Source organism: Miscanthus floridulus, chromosome 3 (genome assembly GCF_019320115.1).
Source record: "Miscanthus floridulus cultivar M001 chromosome 3, ASM1932011v1, whole genome shotgun sequence".
Lineage (NCBI taxonomy): Eukaryota > Viridiplantae > Streptophyta > Magnoliopsida > Poales > Poaceae > Miscanthus > Miscanthus floridulus.
In genome coordinates this window covers 44265182-44287030 of record NC_089582.1, presented here as the reverse complement: position 1 = coordinate 44287030, position 21849 = coordinate 44265182, and the positions used below count along the sequence as shown (strand labels likewise).

The window sequence follows — 21849 nt, the reverse complement described above, 5'->3', positions numbered from 1 at the left end:
ATCAATATATAGGCATATAATAGATAACACATATTAAGTTAGTTGCTGTTTAGTTCTCCTCTATGTGCAAGATATCGTCACACATGGTCGAGTAGACTGAACATGAATTGGGCAAACACCTATGTACTCATGTAGAACCTAACATGATGCCTTTCAAGGTCTGAACAATATTACTAATAATCTAACTTATACATGTATGTATCCTACTCTCTTCTAGGTTCTTACATGATAGTGTTGACTGTAGCACAATCTGAACTGAAAAAGCCTTTCAAGATGAAGAGTGACTCACAGGAGTGCCGTCGCGCGGAGGTGGAGGCACCAACGGTATCATCGGCGGCGGCGGAGGCGGTGGAGGCTGGCCCATGCTCTGAGAAAAGCTGGCCATGTACTCGTACCAGGCCTTCTGCGACTGCTGGAAGGCCTCAAGCTGGGCCTGCACTCGCGCCCTCTCCTGTGCCAACTCGGCCTGGTGCGATAGCTGGAGGGCCTGAAACTGGCTCTGTGAGGCCTGCTGTGACTCCTGCAGGGCTTCAATCTGGGCCTACAATTATTTATCACATAGTTAGAATGCAAATAAAGAACGGGTAGAAAATGAATGGACAACGAATGCAACAGAACTAACCTGGAGTGCTACCACCTGGGGCTGTGAGCGTGGGCGTATGGCCGGGCTCGAACTCGTGCTCCGGGCTCTAATCTGGGCGAGTGTCTGAGTGTTGGCCGTGTCTATGGTGCTGTTGCCCATATAGTACCTCCCGTGTGGCTTACCTGGTCCCAACCTCATGACGATGTCACCCTCGAGGTCAGCGGTGCTCGGATCAAATTCTGGCCCATGGATCTCTCTCGCCATCGCCGTGTACTCGCTGAGGCGACTGTGCACGCTCAGGTTACTGTATGCCTCGGGCGGGTCCTCCGGGTTGTAGACGAGGTCGGGGTCCTTTGCCTTGCCCTTGTGTGCCAAGGCATATGCCTTGAACGAGGCGCACTCCTGGCCGGGGTGGAACCGCGTCTGCAAGAAGAAGCACAACAATAAGATATTATGCATTCAGAAGTTAGCGTAGCAACAACGAAATGAAATCCGCGTACATATCTGGCTGCATATTCCTTGAGGGTAGTGGGCCCTTGTTTGTGCGAGGAACCCTGCATCATCGCACGGCAACGTGAGCGTACGGTGTGATATTGCTCGTACTCCTCACTCAACCACGTGTCCACAATGGCCTCCCAGCAGTTGTCCATCCCCGCACACCAAGCAGGAGGCACCTGCACGTACACGAGCACATGACAAATCATAAATCAATTTCAGTGCAATTAATCACAGACGATGTAATCTCATGTTTACCGTCAAGTATTGCTCCTTAGTCAGGGGCAGGTGCACTGCCTGCGCTCTGGTGACTCTGTTTCCTCTGCGGGCATGGTAAATTCTTCTGCACAAGAGCTTTGTCTCGTAGAAGAGGTCCTGCACTCGGTGAACACAGACTCTGTTCACCACGTCATCCGCGTCCTCCCTACGTACTCCCTCCGCCAAGGTGTAGTAATCCTACAAGCAAATACAGTCAGTAATATACAATTAATGTGATGTTATTATCAGCATAGTGCGATGAACACATACCCACAGCTCTTTCATCACCCGGTCGGCCTTGCTGTTATAACACCTGCCAGCTCGATCAGTCTGATCGCTGGCAGGCGTGCCAGTGGGACCACTTCATGGCGGGCTGCACAACACCATCGATCCTCACCATCCCGGGGTAGTTTGCCCTGCACAGAAGACCCAGGATCCCGTTTACTCGGCGAGAGTGACTCCCTGGGATCACCATTTCCCAATCCCTGCACAAAGTTATTGAGATTGAATATTAGTTTCTGTTATAACTTAAAAACCTGTGAATTAGTGTTAACATGCAAAAATTACTTACTTAGTTCCGGATGGTCGAATCACTGGCCGTCTCTGTATGGGTAAGTCTGGGAGGCGCGACGACCCTCGCAGCCAAACCGTAGGCACCCCATTTTCCTCTGCCACCAAGTCGGCATCCTCCTCGCGCTCAACCCGCTCGGAAGCATCCTCCCTCCGTGCCTCCTCCACCGCCTCCGCTATCTCCTCCCTGGTCTCCTCCTCCTCCTCATCCTCCTCCGTGGCCGCTATGAACTCGTGGTCGTCGTCCTGTGGAGGAGGTGTCGGCTCTCGACGCCCTCAGTCGTCGCCGTCCTCCTCCTCCACCCTGGGCTCCTCCTCCATCCTGGGCTCCACCTCCCTGGGCACGCCCTCGTCGTCGTCCTCCTCCTCCTCCCTGGGCACGCCCTCCACCCTCAGTCTGTGCACGCCCTCCTCCTCCACCCTGGCTGGACCCCTCGCCACCAGCCAGTAAGGTCATAACCGACCTAAGCTTCCTGATTCCACCGCCCACCATCAATCACCTGCAACAAAAGGAATAAACTATCAGTACGCATATACAAAAGTAAATGTATCATACATGTATAAAAGAGATGCAAAATAAGTAAATGTATCATACATGTATAAAAGAGATGCAAAATAAGTAAATATATCATACATGTATAAAAGAGATGCAAAATAAGTAAATGTATCATACATGTATAAAATTGCCATAAGTACTACAGATCTTACATGTACTAGAAATAATCATCAAGATCATCGATAGGTGGGCCAAAAATCTCATCATCGCTATTGTCGACGTAATTATGATCGTCTCTCAAAGTCTCATCACTAGTGACACTGCCTGAATGGTGTTGCTCAAGTAATAACAAGTCCTTCGCGTTGTGAACCTCCTCTCCATCATCCCCGTCAACAATGATCGTATCATTGTCTACTTCCATTGCGAGATCTACATCTAAGACAATCTCAAAACTCCCTTCTAATCCTTCTTCTTGAAAGAACTCTCCGTCATATGTGTTTGCATCGATGTTATAATCATCATCGTTTGGGATGGGTACTTTACCATGCGGCGATACCTTGTACACAACATCATACGCCTTAAGACGGTCTTTGGTTTGGCACGGGTATGAGAGATAATAAACTTGCGTGGCCTGTTGGGCCACAATGTACACGTCGTCTCCTAACAAGACGGATGACTTTAGAACTTCGACTAACCCAAGCTCAGGGGTCTTTATCACTTCTTTGGGATCAAACCAATGGCATTTGAATATGACAGGATGAAGAGGTACACAACCAGGAAACTTGAGTTTGTATATTTCTTCAATTATTCCATAGTAGTCCAACCCATCTGTGCCTGGCGTGAAAACACCGGTATTTGTGGTTCTTCGATTCGGCCGACTCTGCTCATGCCGAGTTGTGTGAAAGCGATATCCATTGACATCGTACACAGAGAATGACTTGACCCTAAATTCAAATCCATTGGCAACTTGCCTCAACTCGGCACTCATAGACATGTCAGTTTTGGCCTGCTAGTTCAAGTAGGATGATTCGTTATATATTTGTCAAGTTGAGAGTTAAGTACAAACAACAAATGAAATTGAACAGTACCTCCTCCTTGAACCAACAAATAAAAGTGGGATTTCGTTCTCCCGCGCCATGTCTTAGAAGGGTTTCAACTTCCGCTTCGGTGGGTTCCCTCCGTGATGGACGATGGTAGAGGAGAACAAATTTGCTGTAACGGCCGTTAACAAGAGGGTTGGATGGGTGCATGCGAAATACTGACAAGAAAAGAAACAAGTTTGTGTAAAACTTACGCAATGTACGGGCCAACCTCTTCAAGGTTCCGCAACACATACAGCTGGATAGAGCGCCACTCTTCTAGGCTCAACATCTTCAAGGTAGGTTCACTTGCACTTCCGAGTTGCCCTCGGAAAAGGCTGAGGGTCGACTGATTGTCGGCAGCATTGTAACGAGGGGGTGGATTATGCACGTTAGGAAGGTTGTCGGCATAGTATCTTGTTGTGAAGTATGACACCTCCTCCACAATGGATGCCTCTGCACAGGAAGCTTCAATTTTGCATTTATTTTTGCATTTTGTTCTAAGAACCTTTAGGCATCGCTCAATTGGATAGCACCAACGGGCATGCACAGGGCCCCCCATTTTTGCCTCATATGGTAGGTGCAAGAGCAAATGTTGCATCGGATTGAAGAAGCCGGGGGGAAAGATCTTCTCCAACTTGCAGAGCAACACCGGGGCCATTCTTTCCATTTCTTCAATCTCGGTCCGAGATATCTCCTTAGCACATAGCTTGCGGAAGAACATGCTCAACTCTGCCATCACTCGCCAGATGTGATCAGGGAAATAGCCACGAACCATCACCGAAAGAAGGCGCTCAATCCATATGTGGTAATCATGACTCTTCAGCCCTGTGATTCGCATGGTACTTAAGTTCACACCCCTCCTCCAATTCGCTGCATACCCGTCAGGGAACATCAACGATTGGAACCATTGAAGAACTTCTTTCTTTTGGGCCCTCGTTAGGACGAAGTCGGCCTTAGGCTTCTTCCATGACTTCCCGCGTAAGGGAGGCAACATGTTTAGCTTTGGTCTATCGCACAGCGTTGCTTGATCCAATCTAGCCTTGACATTGTCCTTTGACTTTTCCCAGTCCATGATTGTGTGAAGGACCGCCTCGGCGAAATTCTTTTCAGTGTGCATTACATCAATGTTATGTGGAAGAAGGAGGTCCTTAAAGTAAGGAAGCTTCCACAAGCACGACTTGTGTGTCCAGGCATGCTCTTTTCCATATCCCACGAAGCCCCCCTTTTCATTGTCGACCACAAGACCATCTAACATCTCAAGAACCTGGGCACCTGTCATCATTTCCGGTGCAGAGTCTTCCACTGTGACACCTTTTCGAAAGTTCTTCTTGTCTCTCCTGAATGGGTGGTCAAGAGGGAGGAATTGTCGATGTTTGTCAAACGAAGAAAACTTGCCCCCTTTCTCCAACCGAAAGAACTCCACAGCTGACTTGCATATCGGGCATGGCATCTTCGTGTGAACACACCAGCCACAAAATAACCCATAAGCTAGGAAGTCATGCATGGAATAATGGTACCAAATATGCATTCTGAAGTTTGTCTTTGTGAATCGGTCGTATGTCACTACCCCTTCGTCCCATGCACGGACCAAATCGTCTATCAGAGGCTCCATGTACACACTCATATTAGCCCCCGGGTGTCCTGGAATTATAAGTGACAAGAAAATATTTTGCCGTTGAAAGGCGACGCCAGGTGGGAGGTTGAGAGGGATGACGAATACGGGCCAACATGTGTATGGTGAAGAACCCATTCCATAAGGATTGAACCCATCAGTTGCCAGTGCAATGCGTACATTACGAGCCTCATCAGCTTTGTCGGTATGCTTCCGATCGAAGCTTTTCCATGATTCACCATCGGACGGATGTATCATCTTGTCAGTGTATCGGCGTCCAGTTTTGTGCCACGTCATCTGTTTTGCGGATTCCTCGCTCATGAAAAGCCGTTGGATCCTCGGTATGAAAGGAAGGTACCTCAGGATCTTTGCACCGACTTTTGTTTGCGTCTTCCGACCATCACCAGATTCTAACTCAATGTACCTAGATGCCTTACACTTCGGACAGTACTTATCGTCAGCATGTTCTCCCCTGAATAAGATGCATCCGTTCGGACAAGCATGTATCTGCTCGTACGACATCTTGAGTGCACGAAGGATTTTATTTGACTCATACGTGTTCTTTGGCAGAACGTGATCATCCGGAAGTAGGGTGCCAACTACTGTCAACAGTTGATCGAAGGATTCTCTACTCCAGCTAAACTGGGACTTCACAGCCATTAGACGTGCAATGGCATCCAGTTTAGAAACATTGGTGCGCCCGTGAAGGGGTTGTTGTGCCGCATCCAACATGGCGTAAAACGCCTTTGCAGTTTGCTCTGGCTCCTGCTCTGCACTTCCTTCATCGAAAGCCATGTCATGGTCATTTAACATTTCTGCCACCCCGGCTTCAGAATCAAACTCCTCGATCCGTTGTCTCACGACCTCTTCTCTCGCACGATGGCGTTCACCATGCATGGTCCACCGGGTATAGTTCTCTACAAATCCATTGTTGACAAGATCTTTAGTCATCTCCTCATATGTTTTCATTGCCTTGTTCTTACACTTCCTACAGGGACACCAGGCATGTCGCCGTCCGTTTGCAAATGCCTTCGTCATGAAATCATTGGCCTTCTCAATCCATTCATTTGTGTATTGACCCCTCTTCTGATAGCCCGTGTACATCCACTGACGGTCATCCATCCTAACATATAGACGATATTGCAGTTTAGAGCAATAGAGTAGTAGTGCTAGAGAAAAACCATATGAGATGATAAAGAGACATTCATGTTCTTGGTCGATTCACATAGAAGATGTTTGCTAGATTGGATGATGAGATTTTACCTAAGGTTTATAAGACGGTGTCATATGAAATGGGGAGATTTTATCACCCTCTGTAAAGAGTTGAGACGCATCAAAGGTTCAAATTTCTGCTGCTTCTACTCTTGCGCTTCAGAAGAGTTTACCTATGCATATTTCGATTATATGATGCCCATTAGAGTTTGAGATTTTTTTCTTCAGTTTTCTTTTGAGTTTGCATAGCTTTTGACATGTGTGAAACAGTGAAGAAAAATGTTCTTTCCCCTAGCAATACTTCCCTATCTTAACAAATGAAATACTGTAAAGTTCTAGCAGCTTAATTTTTTTTTTTGGAATGCAACCGGCAGCAGCTTAATTTTCTGGCTTATAGTGTTCTTGAATTATGTGCTCTTAGTGACCAGTTCCTTTTACAGAACTTGGGACCTCATGTTGGTAACTTAGCAAAAAGAAAATTCAGGTTATGGTTTGGGTGACGTTTTAACTAATGCTTAATTAGTATATAAATATAAATGTCACTTTATTGTAGAAATACAAGGCACACATTTTCTTTTATTCTTTGGCAAACTTTATGGTTTAGTTATATAATGTTTACTATTGTTCTCAATGATGTCAGTAGGTAACGTGGTTTCCTTGTCAAGCACCTGCACATGCACAGATGATTTGATTAGGCATGACCCAATCACCTGAAATCTAAGATGACCTATGACCAGAGTCAGAGTATTGCAAGAAGCAACAACAAAGTCAGAGTAATAAGCCTTGGTGCAGTACTAACCCAGACATGGTAGCAAGATGTTTCTCTGGATTCTGTTATTCTAATGCACTTGGAGTGTCAAGTCTCACTATCCGAGTACAACAAGCAGCAGACCACCAGAACGTCGCCATCTCGACGCAGAAGTTCTACACAGGACTACTCTCCATATCTGAAAGCTGGACTGCTCTTTACCCCCCCCCCCCCCCCCCCCCCCATGGTTCTACGAAGCACAGGCTTCCTGAAGAAAAGAATTCTGCGGTAGTGACCGTCTACGGCGAAGAGCAGCACTATGTGCATACCGACATTACCTTGGACCAGCTGAATGAGATCATGCTGCCAAAGGCAACAGATTACTTGTACCGGAACCCCAAAGCGACGGCCTGCCAAATGCTTTGGAAGTCTAGACATGGCACTGAGTACATCGAGTTCGAGAAGCCAAGGATGGAGGAGGAGACGCCACCATGTGCACGGAGGATAACTTGTAGGGGAGGTAGTAGGAAAAGGAATCTGCAGGTGCAACAAGATCAGGTGCAGGTGCTGGGGAGCTGGAATCGCAAGGTGGCTTGCTTCCTCAATTCGTGGGTTGCACAAGGGCCTGTCCGGCTGTGAGGTTTGATCCTGGACTGGATTCAGAGAGGGAAGGAAAGTCAGATCGCAGTGCCACCCCCACTGCACCTGAAAATCTGAATCTATCATGTATAACTTATATTTAACCGTACAATAGGCTCCGGCCGAAGGAGATTAGATAATCATGGGAGTTTTTTTTGTTGCTTCATGTACTTGTCTGCAATCCATGATTGCATCGTGCCCTATAAACATTGTCTTTTATTTATTTGAGTTGACTGGCAATAATTGTCAATTTGATTTCCTCTAACACCTGTGAGCTATGATGGTAGTTATGAGCTCTAGGTCCTTCCTCTGTCTTGTTTGTTGAGAGTCAACCAATTTTAAATTTAATCAAATATATACATAATAGTATATTTTTGCAGTAAACATTACTGGAAATATTAATGTTGATACTATTGTTTTATGAATGTAGTGAAACTTGAAATTGATTGATTGACTCCTGCAAAGGCAAGACATTTTCTGGGACCAAGGGAGTAAGAGAATTTGTCACCCCATGTTAGATCTTTTTTTGCTGAGGAAGCAGAATAAGGAAAATTTGGACGCGGGGTAAAAGTAGACATGATTTTAAAAGAGATATTTCACATATAACCACCTCTGTATAGCTCCACCAACAGTTTTCTATCTATGCCATCCTATCCATTCAAAATTTACTTATGAGGGTCCAATACAATCCAATCTAATCCTAGTGACTTTAATATTCTGGGAGGCCAAGGCAGCTTTCCTTTTTTCATGGAGGCAGCGGCATTTTTTGGTGTGGAAATGAGGCACAGTGGCGTTGTTTTGTTACGGGCCCGCTCGGACTAGCTAGGTTTTTGACCAACTTTTTCGTGGGAATGGGCCTGCGCAGTGTGCCATAGGCCTTCGGCCTCTATACAGATGACATTTACCTACACCGACCGATAGTTCAAACGTAGAGGAAAATATATATCGACAGATGTGTAGCCGCTAAAAGAACATGTACCGATTCGCAAAAAATAGAAGAACCTGTACCAACTGATAGTTTGTACCAACTCTGTACTGACCCATGATGCATCGCTAATTAACCACGCTATTTTTGGTGTGTGGCACAGTTTCATCCTAGGTTGGAGTAGGTCACTTTTGTAAGGAAAAAGGGAGATATCATGGAAGCTAGTTATCTGTTTTAGTCTGTAAAAGTATGATAAGTCAACGTCAAGTGGCGAAGAGAGATTTGAGATCGAGCAACTGGAGGCCAACTGTGATAACCCAAATTAATTTCCACTGCTGTGATCGAACATTTCTATTTCTACAAAATCCACTGTCGTGGCGAAGAGAGATTAACTGGCGATGGCAAGTGGCGAAAAGCGAAGAGTCGAAACTAATTTGGGTTGCAACGAGCCCATAACGAAAAGGACTTTTGTGGCTCGTCTTTTCTATCTGCTCCTAGATAAGAACACACCGACTTCATCTACCACCGAAACAAAAAAGTAGGAAAAGAAAGGATCCATCCGTGAGCGTTGGGCACGTGAGTGTCATCATGCAAAATCAACTTAGTGTCAGCCACTAGAGGAGTGATCCTAGCTGTTAATTAAAGCCTTCAAAGTTTGACCAAATATATAAGCAAAATTATTAATGCTTTTGGCACCAGATATATATTATGAAAATATATCTTATGATAAATCTAATGATACTTATTTAATGAAACAACTATTTATACTTTCTTTTTATATATAGTCGGTAAACTTGAGATACTTTAACTTGATGTGAAGTACTATGCTAGAATTATATTCTTTTTTAGGCGGAGAAAGTATTTGCTAGAGAATTCAAATAGGATCGTAGATAGTATGCTAGCTAATAACGTTAATAAAGAAACTATTAGCTGGCTTCTTTTACTAGCAGCCTAGACCCTAAGCGCAATCACAGCTCACATGATCACGGACACGCATGTTAGTATGACACTCCTACTTGAGTGAACCAGACAATAAAAGGGTGGTAAAATAAATCCAAATCAAGAGAATATAAAATGTGGTATAATAATAAGGAAAACAAATTAATAGGTGGTTCCTTCCAGGGACGTAGGCCTTACTAAGGCACCTCTCTCTCTCTCTCTGTGTACCATATAGCAAGCAATAGGTCTCAATGTTCTTTCGTTTCTCTTCTTCTGTTCCACTGCTGTGGTGACTACTGATGAGATCGAGCAACTGGTAACCAAATTCACACATCGACCAAACTGGTGACTAATCTTGGAGTAACTAATTGACAAGTTCTGATGGAACTAATAATAATAAGCCCTTTGATGTGATGAAGCTGTGCTGTCTAGTTTTGTAATGCCAAGCGGATGCATGGGAGCAGTGGTGTGTTACCTAATTCAGTCAGCAGATGAGCAGGTCCGGAGCTTGGAGGGGAGGAGGCGGCCGCGGTGGCGGCAGTCCCGCGGTGGCGGCGGGTGACCGCCCTCCCCCGGTGGCGGCGGTGGTGGAGGGGAGAGAGTGCTCGCCGTCGCCGTTGCTGCTGGGGCCCACCCCACCCCACCTCGCGGGAACGGGAGCGAAGGAGGGAGCACGGGGCGGCGTCGGCGGAGGGGATCGTCGTCCGGTGCGCCGGTGCCGCTGTCTCTCTCTCCGTCTCTCCGGTGGCGGCAGCTGTGGGGGACCGCCCGGTGGCGGCGGTGGTGGAGGGGAGGAGGCCAGCGGCCGCGACGGTGGGGAGGCGTGTGCGGTGTGTGTGTGTGCGTCTGTGCACGATTTGAGGGAGAAACGGCTGTGTTGAATGTTTCTGTTTACCGAGTGCCTAGATGTACGGCACTCGGTAAACTCAAGTACCGCAGCCCAATGACATGTGGGGTACATGTTTACCGAGTGCCCAGATCTACGGCACTCGGTAAACATAAGCCTGGTACATTACCGAGTGCCCAGATCTACGGCACTCGGTAAACAGAAGCATGGCAGCCCACTGTGGTAGAAGTGGGCCGTGGCTAACCTTTACCGAGTGTTTCAGGTCACACTCGGTAACTGTATCCATTATTTCATGCAAAACATAAAAGAAAAAATGCCAATTTAATCCTAAAATTCACCAAACTTTCACACGAACTATTTCATGTCATCTATTTACTATCTAAAAAATTCCAAGTTCAAATCATATTGTTGAATTTCACTCTTAATAGAAATCCTACTCGTCATTGTGAATGTTTAGCGTCTCTTTGGGAGATGTACCGGTTCGGCAACGACGAATGTAAAAATACTTCCAAAACGTTATGAAATTTTTTCTATAACATAGATGTATGCTTCAATGTTAATTCTTCCAATCTTGTGATTTATCGAGTTCGATTTTAATTATTACAATTAAATTCACATGATATGTTCCTAATTTTCATAAAGAATGAAACTTTTGTGAAATATAGTAAATAAATCGAAATAAACACCATATTTTGGAATGGAGTACTAAATATCATATGTGGATAGAGGAAAAAGAATGAAGGGAAAAACAAGAAATTTGGTTGAATTTTACCGAGTGTTGGGCCAATACACTCGGTAAAATATAGTGTTTACCGAGTGTATTGGCCCAACACTCGGTAAAATTTTCATGTTTGCCGAGTGTATGATCATAACACTCGGTAAACATGTCATGCCTTGACGCCGTCTGGGCACGGTTGCTGTCCTAGGTGACGTGGCACGTTAATACCGAGTAACCATTTTTACCGAGTGCACCCCGTCGGTAAACTTGTAGTTTTACCGAGTGTCTGAATATACCGAGTGTGCTAACTCGGTAAAGCGGTTGATTACCGGGTGTTTATGTTTTCCGAGTGTTGGCACTCGGTAAATACTTTTTTCCGAGTGCCCCGACTTTTCACACTCGGTAATTGTCGGGGCACTCGGTAAATACACAGTCTCCGGTAGTGACTTGAGATAAGCAACCGACCAGGAGCTCTAGAGTTTGTTAATTATAGGCGATCTATGTAGCTCTTAGATGACATAATCTGTTGTAACAAGAACTCCTGATGGCCGGCTCTCCAATCTGTTATTCCCGTGTAAATGCATGTTAGATACTGATGTAGTCCACACGGCAATAGCCCAGCACACACAAACCTTGTGAACCAACCACCAGTTCATGCTCCTAACATGTGTGTGTGTATATATATAATATCGGCTGGAGGCATATATATATATGTCCAAAGAACAGCATCAGCTATATATAAAGTCCTCACAGTACAACCAGCAAGAAAAGGAAAAAAAAAAGACTACACGGCAAACAATGAGCTCCGTGGTTAGGAAATCCTTGCCGCAGCTCATCAGGCCATCGTCGGAGGAGCTGGACATGAAGATGACTACCAGTAGCATAGACCTCTCATCCTTCGACAAGGGTTTTAGTGCCATGCCAGCGACATGCTTCCTCGTGTTCGAGCACCCAATCGACGAGCCTGCCGAAACTATAAGAAGGGGCCTCTCCCGTGCACTTGCCTACTACTACCCCATCGCCGGGCGCCTTGCCCAGGGGAACAGCGGCGACGAGGCTCGTGTCGAATGCAACGGCGAGGGCGTGGTCTTCGTTGATGCATCCGCAGACTGTGCCCTGAAGGAAGCAAAATTCTTCAACAACGACCCTTCATCCGGTGCAACGACGCTACCAGACGACCTCGCCGTCTACTACCCGCACGACAGGTGCGGCTGCGCCGACCCACTGCTGATGATGCAGGTGACCGTGTTCTCCTGCGGTGGCTTCGTTGCCGGAGTCACATGGAACCACGCCATTGCCGACGGCGCCGGGATGGCCCAGTTCTTGCAGGCCGTAGGCGAGCATGCGAGCGGGCTGCCAGCACCGTCTGTCGTCCCAACCCGGTGCGACAGCTCGCTGCCAGGCCTCCCTCCGGTGATCGCTTACGCGCAGCGGTCCATGATGGGCCTGGCGCCAAGGGACTTCGCTTGCTTGGAGTACACCGTGCCTTCGAGTTTGATCAACAGCATCAAAGATGAGTTCCATGGCCATGCGAATGGTGGCCAGCCATGCACTGTGTTCGAAGCGGTGACCGCTGTGCTATGGCAGTGCCGCACTCGTGTGGTCATCTCTGATCCAGAAGCCCCCTCCCTGCTGTTCATCGTAGCTAATGTGCGCAAGCACGTCGGGGCCAAGGATGGCTACTATGGTAACTGTGTCACTGGGCAGCTCGTCGTCGCGACGTGCGGCTCGGTGGCGAACGGACCCATCTTGGACATAGTGAAGATGATAAGGCATGCCAAGGAGCAGATCACCAAACAGCTGAAGGGGAACGATGGCGGTGGTGGTGCGCAGGCTTCGAAGCAGCCTGAGGACATGCTTCGGTACAACTACAACCTCCTGAGCGTGTCGAGCATGAGGAACATCGGCCTCGACGAGGTCGAGGTTGGCGGCAGGAAGCCGGTGAGGGTGATGTGCCGTGCCCATGTGCCACACATGACCGTGCCCTCCTGCGTGGTGTGCCTGCCATGGAAAGGGAAGGATGGGGCCAACATGGTCACCCGCTGTGTTAGGGAGGAGCACGTTGAAGCCTTCCTTGGGGAATTGGCAAGATTCACATGATTAATTAGCAATTTATGCCGATGACCCGTTGTGTTCAATGTTACATCAGACTGGTAGTTTTAAGTGTTTTGTTTCCTATACTCCCTCCTGGTTTTTCTAGATATATAGCTTTTGCTACGCATCTAGATATACATTATGTCTACATACACAATAAAAGATAGTATGTATCTAGAAAAGACAGAACAACTTACAATTTAAGTGGAGGGAGTATATGTTTGTACCTCGTCTTACGGGAGATGTTATACCATTGTATCTATCTGCACCATATTGTGGCAGAACCGCCCAATTTAACCTAATCCTAAGTGTGCTTGCCAGTCATTTGACACTAAGTACACAAGAGACTAAGTTAAACCCACTAGTCTATCGAGCACAACCAATGGGAGAACTTAAAAATCTACGTTTTCATTAGGATCATATATAGACAAGTGAATAAAACTTACATCATTTATTAACCATTCCATACATCACAATATACAAAAAATCAGAGTTTGATAGAGCAATTTCATAAAAGCAGTGGAAGAAAGATCATTTTACAAAAGCAGCGGAAGTTAACAATTTTGAACGTTGAGACAGAGGTAGAGATGTAAGAGTAAAACTACTACGATTGTAGCGTGGGAGGATTTCCTCGATGAGCCCACCAGGAGGTATCCACACACAATAGTTAGCTCCAGCATCCACCTGCTACCTGCAACAGGGGAATAAAACCCTGAGTACACAATGTACTCTGTAAGACTTACCCAACTAGGTGGGAGTAGTCTCCCGACTCTTAAGGATATGCAAGGGCTATTTTGCTAGTTGTTTAGTTGTTTTGCATAGAAGCATTTCTAATAGTGCATGCTTATATTCAAAGTTTTAGCAGTCACATCAAGTTCATTACTTAACCAATTTAGGTAAGCGCCTATACTACTTTCAAGCATGCGGTAAGCAATCAGAATATATTTCATGATCCGGCAGTAGCCTCATCAGCATCCCCATATTCCAGTTGTTACTACGATGCTAGACAGTGGCAAGTGGTATCCATATCCGAGGAGAGCGGCGATTGCAATTGATATACATCCAGCTGGACAATCTCAAACACATGTCCGTACTTCTCTCAAAAGAGCAAGTATAAGACAACTGTTCCGTTCGTATGACCCAGGTCTGAAAGCGACCTGACCATCCTGGGAAACCCACCCTATGAGTCCTACCCCGCCGAGCGGCGACAGGTTTCCCCCTCATAAGTTTGGTCCATGGACATTCCCCGCCTCCTAACAACTCCTCGAATGGTCAGTGTAACACTCCAATAAACTTTTTAGGGACCCTGAGTTGTAGGAAAGTACTTAGCTTTACGGTCAACTATAACTCAGGCCCCTGTTATGTGTTCGGTACCTTCAAACTTAACCAGCGGTCTAGCCAACGGTACGGTCCTTAACCGACACAGTCGGGAATCGTGCACCTAGAGCCACGCCCTGTTGCACCCACTAATCCTCCAACAAAAATATATTTTCCCACTTCCTACCCGGTCTCCAATTATTATCCATATCCAAAACCATGTGACAGTAGTAATAGTATAACCATCACCTATTTCTCGTGAATGACCGTCTATCACTCGACTTCTACCATAAGCCTTATAGCATGGCATACTACACGATCCCTGTCATACTAGTAGGACTCATAGGATAGAATATTTATGCAGGTGGGTTTCAATCAACTCCTGTAACTTAATGCACGAACAACATAAAGATAAGTGTTATAAAAATAGGGGTTATGCACCAGGGCTTGCCTGGGTAAACTTGTATTATACAAAGTTAGTATTCCTCCATCTTTGGGACACGATCCATCATCATCTTCAGTATTGGTCACAATTACACCATCTTTCCACGTGACGCCAACATCCTCCAGTTAATCCATCTATCCATTATCGTTCCTAAATGATATGCATAATGCAATGCATGTTTAAGTCAAACAAGCATACACACAGCCAATACAAACACGAAAAGGACAAGCAACACATCGTTGTGGGTAAACCAGGGTATTAAACGTTCCAATTTCTACTCCCATCCTTTCTCATCGGGACTTACTCGTGAGTTGATTATTAACAACATATCACAAGTTATTAAAGTCACCACTTGCATTTAAACATACAGGCAAGAGCTACCATAATCATGCTAAGCACACTTCTACTTACTAAACACACTTTGCCTAGTCATCATGTAAAACAAGTAGTATAGACAAACGTATATTAACCCTAATCTAAACACCTAACATATATAAAAGCTTTAATAAATACAACTAAGGAATAAAAAGGTGGTGCACCAAACATATATTTTGGAGATGAAAATTTTATGAGAGACACATCTTAACTAAACAAAGCTACTGTATGAATTTCATAATTTCTGGATAAGCAGATTATTTACTATCAGATAATTAAGATTTAATGGTAATAAAAGCATGTAACACATGATAAATCAATAACTTAGTAAATAAACATCCATTGGTCATAAAATTTTGACCACAGCACAAGCATGCAACAAGTAACCTACCATAAAAATTTCACAGCAATTGGATTCATATAACAGCAGATATGAATTTAGCATTAAAAAGCATAGGCAAATATCTATAGCAAAACTTTTGTACTAAAACATGTCATATTATGTATCTATTGCATAGATCTAGTTGTGTGGAGTGTCACAAAACTAGTTTGGCATTTTTATGATTTTTGTACGATTTTCTATGAATTTTCAAAGTTTTAGCCAGATTATACTAAAAAGAAAAAGGAAAACCATATAAGACAGACACATTTCACTGAGACCCCTGTGGTTTTCCCTAATTAACCCATGGACTATCCATACTATTCATGTGAGTCTAGTACTTCGCATCTGGACCTAGAAAAGAGTTTCTAAATATTCTTTTGACCTTCTTCTTTCTCACGAATAGAGCAGACGACGGTAGGGAAGGGGCCGACTGGTTTCGCTCGGGGCTGGTGCTGCTGGCAACCAAGCGAGGGATGGGGGCATCTCTAGGCTAGTGCGTCGTTGGGCTGGCCTCTGCTCGACCGGAGGAAGAGTGTGGAGGGCCGGCCACGTTTGCGTGCGGCTCGGCTACGTGTAGATCGATGGCGGCGACGCTGTGGGGCACGACGGGCGACGAGGGCAGGCTACACGGAACCGGGCAGCCATAGCACGCCTGCGGCTGGGCTCCACCCGGGCCTGGGTAGGGCACAGCAGCCAGGCCACGTGGTCATGCGGCGGCGGCCTGAGCAGGGGCCACGATGGCTCTCGACAACACGGGCTATGGCGAGCGCACACAGGGCATAGCGGGGAGCGAGGCAGAGGTGGGGGCAAGAACAACTTGGCCTACGACCAAGTGTAGTGGCGAGGATGGTGGCACTCGAGCTCGACTCCGAGCTCGGCCATGGCGGGTGCTTGGATCGCAGCAAGGAGAAGAAGAGAGCGAGCACGAGCGGGGAAGTGAGGAGCGGAGTTCGGGACACATAGAAGAAGGCAAGGCGGGTAGAGACCAAGCATGGCGTGGGCGTGGGTGCCCTGAGCATGAACTGTCCGTGACGTGCCAAGGGCAGAGCCAGGGCATGGCGAGAACAGCCACATGTGCCCCACTTTGATGCAACGCACAGAGGATTTGGTCAAGGTTTTGGCCCCATGTCCTGCACAAGATTTTTTTCCAACATCTCATTCTCCAACTCATATTAAGGGACTACGATCATTAGAATCACAGATTAGGAGATAAACAACGCTAAACATTGCAGTGTCAGTGAAAACACTAAGCACTTAGAAACTCTCCCAGAAAACAGCATTTTATTCAAACTTTGAAGCACTAATTAATCTATCAATCAATCAAACTAGGCACAAACAAGTACCCTACCACAAAGTTCATAACTTAGTACTAAGTTTTTCACATGGACATATTTCAGAGTTTATTAATAATTATTTATTTATTCAGCCTTCAACAACACCAATTAGGGTTTTTTGACATTTTTAAGCATTTTCTTCACATTTTTCCAACATGAACCCTAAATAACTTTTGTTCGCAAACACATTTAGAGATGTTTAATCACCACAGCAAGGTTGATTGACATCACACATGTTGATTTTATTCATGAAAGTGATTCAAGCAAATACGTACTTATCATTTCATGCAAGAGTTTATCACCAAGCATAGAAAACTTATTTATTAGGATTAATTAAGCCTTAAACTATTGTTAAATAGGAACGTAACACCGAGGTGTTACACATATCTTTGATGTTGCAGCGACAATAAATTGCAAAGAAAACTTAGCAATATGCATGGTAAATGTGGGAGTTGTATGCCACTTTATATGTCGTTACCCTCTTTGAGATGCACAAATTTTGGCCAGCAGAAACAAGAAAGAGAAACAGATACTTCTACTTTCGTTTACTGTTATGGCAATGTTGGGTGGAGCCAGCAAGCAAAGTGAAATAGTGAGATTCCCAAAAAGGGAACTCAAGTTTTAGGATAAGAACAATAAGCATGGGCAAAAGACAGAAAAGCCTATGTGGGTGTGGAAAAGAGCTATCGATCCTCTTTGAGAAGGCAAAAGCTTTGTATTCATGCATTTGTTATTGTAGTCTTGGAAACCAGACATGAAACTTCCACTAAGTCTCAATGGAAGTTTCAAAGGAGTTTCTCATCTAATGTTGTGATATATCAGCAATTTGCTGAGTTGACATGTTAATTATGGAGAGAGAGAGTCACATAAAGTTCATCTAGATGAAACTCATTGTCATAAATACCAACAAAAAATTGACATGGCAATCCTGGCAAATGTGTCATGAAACTTGCTATTGAGACCGGCCTTAGAGCAACTCCAGCAAGGCATCTACTTGAGCCTCCATAGCTAAACATGGACGCCCAGGCCAAAAACACAACTCTAGTAGACCCCTACTTGGGCCACAAAATTTGGGTGGACACCCGAATCCTCCCAAGAGACTATGTTCCTGGGTGCTCAGCTTCAGGCCTCCATTCCGCCGTTGCATCCGTTTCTTCATCGCGCTCACACAGAATCATGCATCACTCACTCGCACCTGCTCGATCCACCTGCCTCCACCACATGAGCGTAGTTGTCCACCCGCCTCTGACGACACAACTCGGCTAGCAGGGCATGGCTGCAACAGCCTGCGACCCACCCAACTAGCGGCACACACGGCAACTGCCAGTAGCAGCTAAACTAGCACAGCCAGAGCTAGGGGCTGAGCCCCAGCGGCATGCAGCCAGGAAACCAACTCAGAGTGGTGTGGCCAGCGGTGCTATATCGCTGCACGGTGCCAATATAGGGAGAAGAGGGGGCACTAAAGGAGAGGGAGGAGGCGGCATCGACATGGAAGAAGCTTGGTGTGCCAGCGTTGGGCTGGACCTAAGTGACATTATGAGATACAAGAATCCATTCCAATTGGCATCAACTTGTGAAGACTCTCCTTCAAGTGGTGTCAAAACTATGAAGATCATATTTCAATTGGTATTAGTGGATAATCTTTCAATTCGACATATCAAGAAATATGTCTTCAGTTGGTATCTCAAAATGACAAGAAGAGTTAGCAATGGACTTTCCAACGAGATCAAGCACAAGTTTATGAAATCTTCATGAAGGTCATGATTAAAAGACATGGCAACAAATGAAATCTTTTTGCATTATGCCAAGCCCATCAAAGCACTAAATTCAAAATATCATGATCACGGTGGAGGTTATGAGGCTTAGAACAAAGGTATATCACTCCATAAACTCTTGTACTACCTTTGTGCATCTAGGCCCTTACATGCTATTGTGTGCATGTGTATGCAATACTTTGACTCACAACATGAGTTTGTTCTTGTGGAGACGATTAGAGAATTATTTAGATATTTGGTTGATATCTCTTGTGGTGATGGCATGAGTCAGTCTCATGTTAAAACTGTCATCTAAGTGAGGTATGAGCCAAATATGCTGAACTTTTACCAACCTCTTGCCCTCACTAGTCTACCATTACTTCCTCTTTTTGGTGGAGAGATCCTTTATGGAGATTAATGCCAAAGGGGGAGAAATATTGGGAGAGAGTGTAAGGGAAAGAGATTGATATGAGGATTTAAAGGGGTAAAAGGGAGGCATATAAGATTTTTCAATTTTTATTGTGTGGTGTGTGCAAGGATAGTTTAAATTGATGCACTTGATAAGGACCATATATGCTAGAGTGTGATGTTCATGCCTTGAACAATGTGTTGTTTATTTTCTCTGACTGGCACTGTGCGGTAGTGCCGCGCTCACTCACAGAAGTGCCGCACATGATAGCTTTCGAAACTTCTTGAGTGCATGAACTACCATGAGCATCACGTTTATCATGATGACACCTTGCACCTCACGGATGCTAAGATATAGGAGAGTTCACACACTTTATCTTGAATATGTGCATTTGGCATTTGAGGCCAAAATTTAAATTCCTTTCGATGCACATATTTAGGGGGAGGTCACTATATAATAGGATTCAAAATCTTATAATTTATCAATCTCTTATAAGCTTTAATTGTGTTGTCATCAATCACTAAAAAGGCAGAGATTGTAAGTGCATCTAGCCCTTTAATGGGTTTTGGTGAATTGAATGACAATACCATTAAAGGTCTAACAAGTTTGCTAAGTGTTGAACAAGAAATTGAGTTTATTGCATACACTTATGGGCTATAGAATGGGAAGTGTATATAGGTTCAACAAAAAGGCAAACTTGATGATATTCCCTATAATATTCAAATCAAGGCCAAATTATGTATTGTTGTGTTGGAAGATCACGGAAACAATATAGTTCAAGAGAAAGACAACAATGCAAATGGAGTTGATGAAATGGCTTCTATGTTGAGGAATATCATAGTATCATGAGAATGCAAGCATATTTGGCAAATGTTAAAAGAGACATGAGTTGATGATTTTGGATTGGTCTCAATAATGGCTTGCTTTGCATGAACAAGAAGAGTTTGACAGTGGATTAGCTTTGATCAAGGATTGAAGAATGAGTCAAGAATGCATAAGTGAAGAAATACCAAGAAAGGGTTTAAATGATAAAGGACACAACTCATATTGGATATAAGTCGGTCTCTATGTTGGTTTGCTTGTATGGATAAAGATTTGGAAAATCACTTTGCATTACTTTGATCAAGCTAGAAGTATGAAGACAGATATTGAAGTGAGTATTAGGAGTGTCAAGCCAAAATGAAGAGGATTTAAGAAATCATGAATTGGCTTGACTATATTGATTATGATTCATATATGTCTTTATGTTAATCAAACTAAAGCTTGATTGATCTCAACATTCATATCTAGAAGATATTCAAGAAAGGATCATACTATTGAAGAAATAGTTTTTCAATGGCTACTTGATATGATGTGACTTGAGTATAGCTTGATAAGGTGAAGATAGCAAGGAAAGGGCATTGAGGGACTAAGTGAAGGTGAAGGGCAAGCGATGGCTTCAGGACCGAGGTACCATGGCTAAGGTGAAGAAGAGAGTACTTGCATTGAGTCGAGGAACTAATCAAGCTATGAGTCATATTGTGTTGAGGATCAAATCATTAGTGAGAGTGACTTGAAGCCAATGAGGTGAACTCATATGTATGGAAATGGTTCAAGTCACATGCTCAAGGTGTGTTTACTCGAATAGATGAGATAAAGATGATTGCAACCCCTTATGAAGTGATATTGAGAAGAAATGGCATATGAAGACATTGAAGACTCAAGTGGTTAAAATGGTTCAAGTCACATGTTTAAGGCATAATGGGAATGAGGACAATACATTCGATAGTGGAGCCCCCTATTATAAAAAGGATGTGGTGACCAACTCAAAGGTGTTTAAATTCTTTGATATTTTAAATTTGAGTATAAGAAAAGCCATACTATAAAGAGGGACACAATGCTTAAGCTAACATGTGCTACCAAGTGCTCCAACTTACACGTGCATCCTCAGATTTACAGCCAAGACAGCCAACACTTCACTCTTACCCTTGTTGTATTACTTGGTGCGGCACTGCCACGCCTAAAGAGAGGCACTGCCGCAGTGCGACACTGCCGCAGTTCAGTTGCGGCACTACCACGACTGAACTGACCGTTGGGAGCAGGGGGTATTTATACCCCTTCTCTTCCTCCCCAATGGCTCTCTAGAGCCTCCTGCTCATTCTAGCTCATCAAAAATAGAAAAGAGCTGCTCTCTCTCTCCCTCACTCACAATTGGAGACCCTCAAGCTTCTCACTTGATTCTCTTCTAAATCCAAGAGAGTTTGAGCGTCCAAACTGCATTAGAGAGTAGCCCCAACTGTTCTTCATCTCCTAGAGCACTTGGTTCATGTTCAAGCTAGTGGATTGTGTTTGTTACTCTTGGAGCTTTGCTCCTAGCTGGCTAGAGCATCGCCCGTAGAGCTTGCCAACTTATGTGGCAGCCCCGGAAGGTTTGTAATCACCCCAAACAGCTAGTGAAATCACCCCTCATCTCAAGAGTTCATTATCTTGACTTGAGAACGAGGAAAGGGTTGAAAGATACCCAAAGCCTTTGTGGCAACCTCAATAACGTGGACATAGGCAAGCCTTAGTGGCGAGATGAACCATGGGATAAATCGGTGTCCCACTTGTGTTCTTATGATTTGCATTGCTATACT

The 21849-nt window shown here is 44.8% G+C and overlaps 1 protein-coding gene and 1 long non-coding RNA gene across 2 annotated transcripts; one reads left to right on the top strand and one right to left on the bottom strand.

Annotated features, from left to right (window-relative positions):
- Nucleotides 1-3018: 3018 nt before the first annotated feature.
- LOC136545607 (uncharacterized) lies at nucleotides 3019-4040 on the bottom strand. Its single transcript, XR_010781096.1, has 3 exons — nucleotides 3697-4040; nucleotides 3491-3614; nucleotides 3019-3408 (listed from the first exon to the last, which is right to left on the bottom strand). It is a non-coding gene; the product is annotated as an uncharacterized lncRNA (long non-coding RNA).
- A 7882-nt stretch (nucleotides 4041-11922) lies between these two features.
- Nucleotides 11923-13224, top strand: LOC136543643 (acyl transferase 15-like). Its single transcript, XM_066536030.1, has one exon. It carries the CDS (start codon nucleotides 11923-11925, stop codon nucleotides 13222-13224), a length of 1302 nt encoding a protein of 433 aa, XP_066392127.1.
- Nucleotides 13225-21849: the final 8625 nt, after the last annotated feature.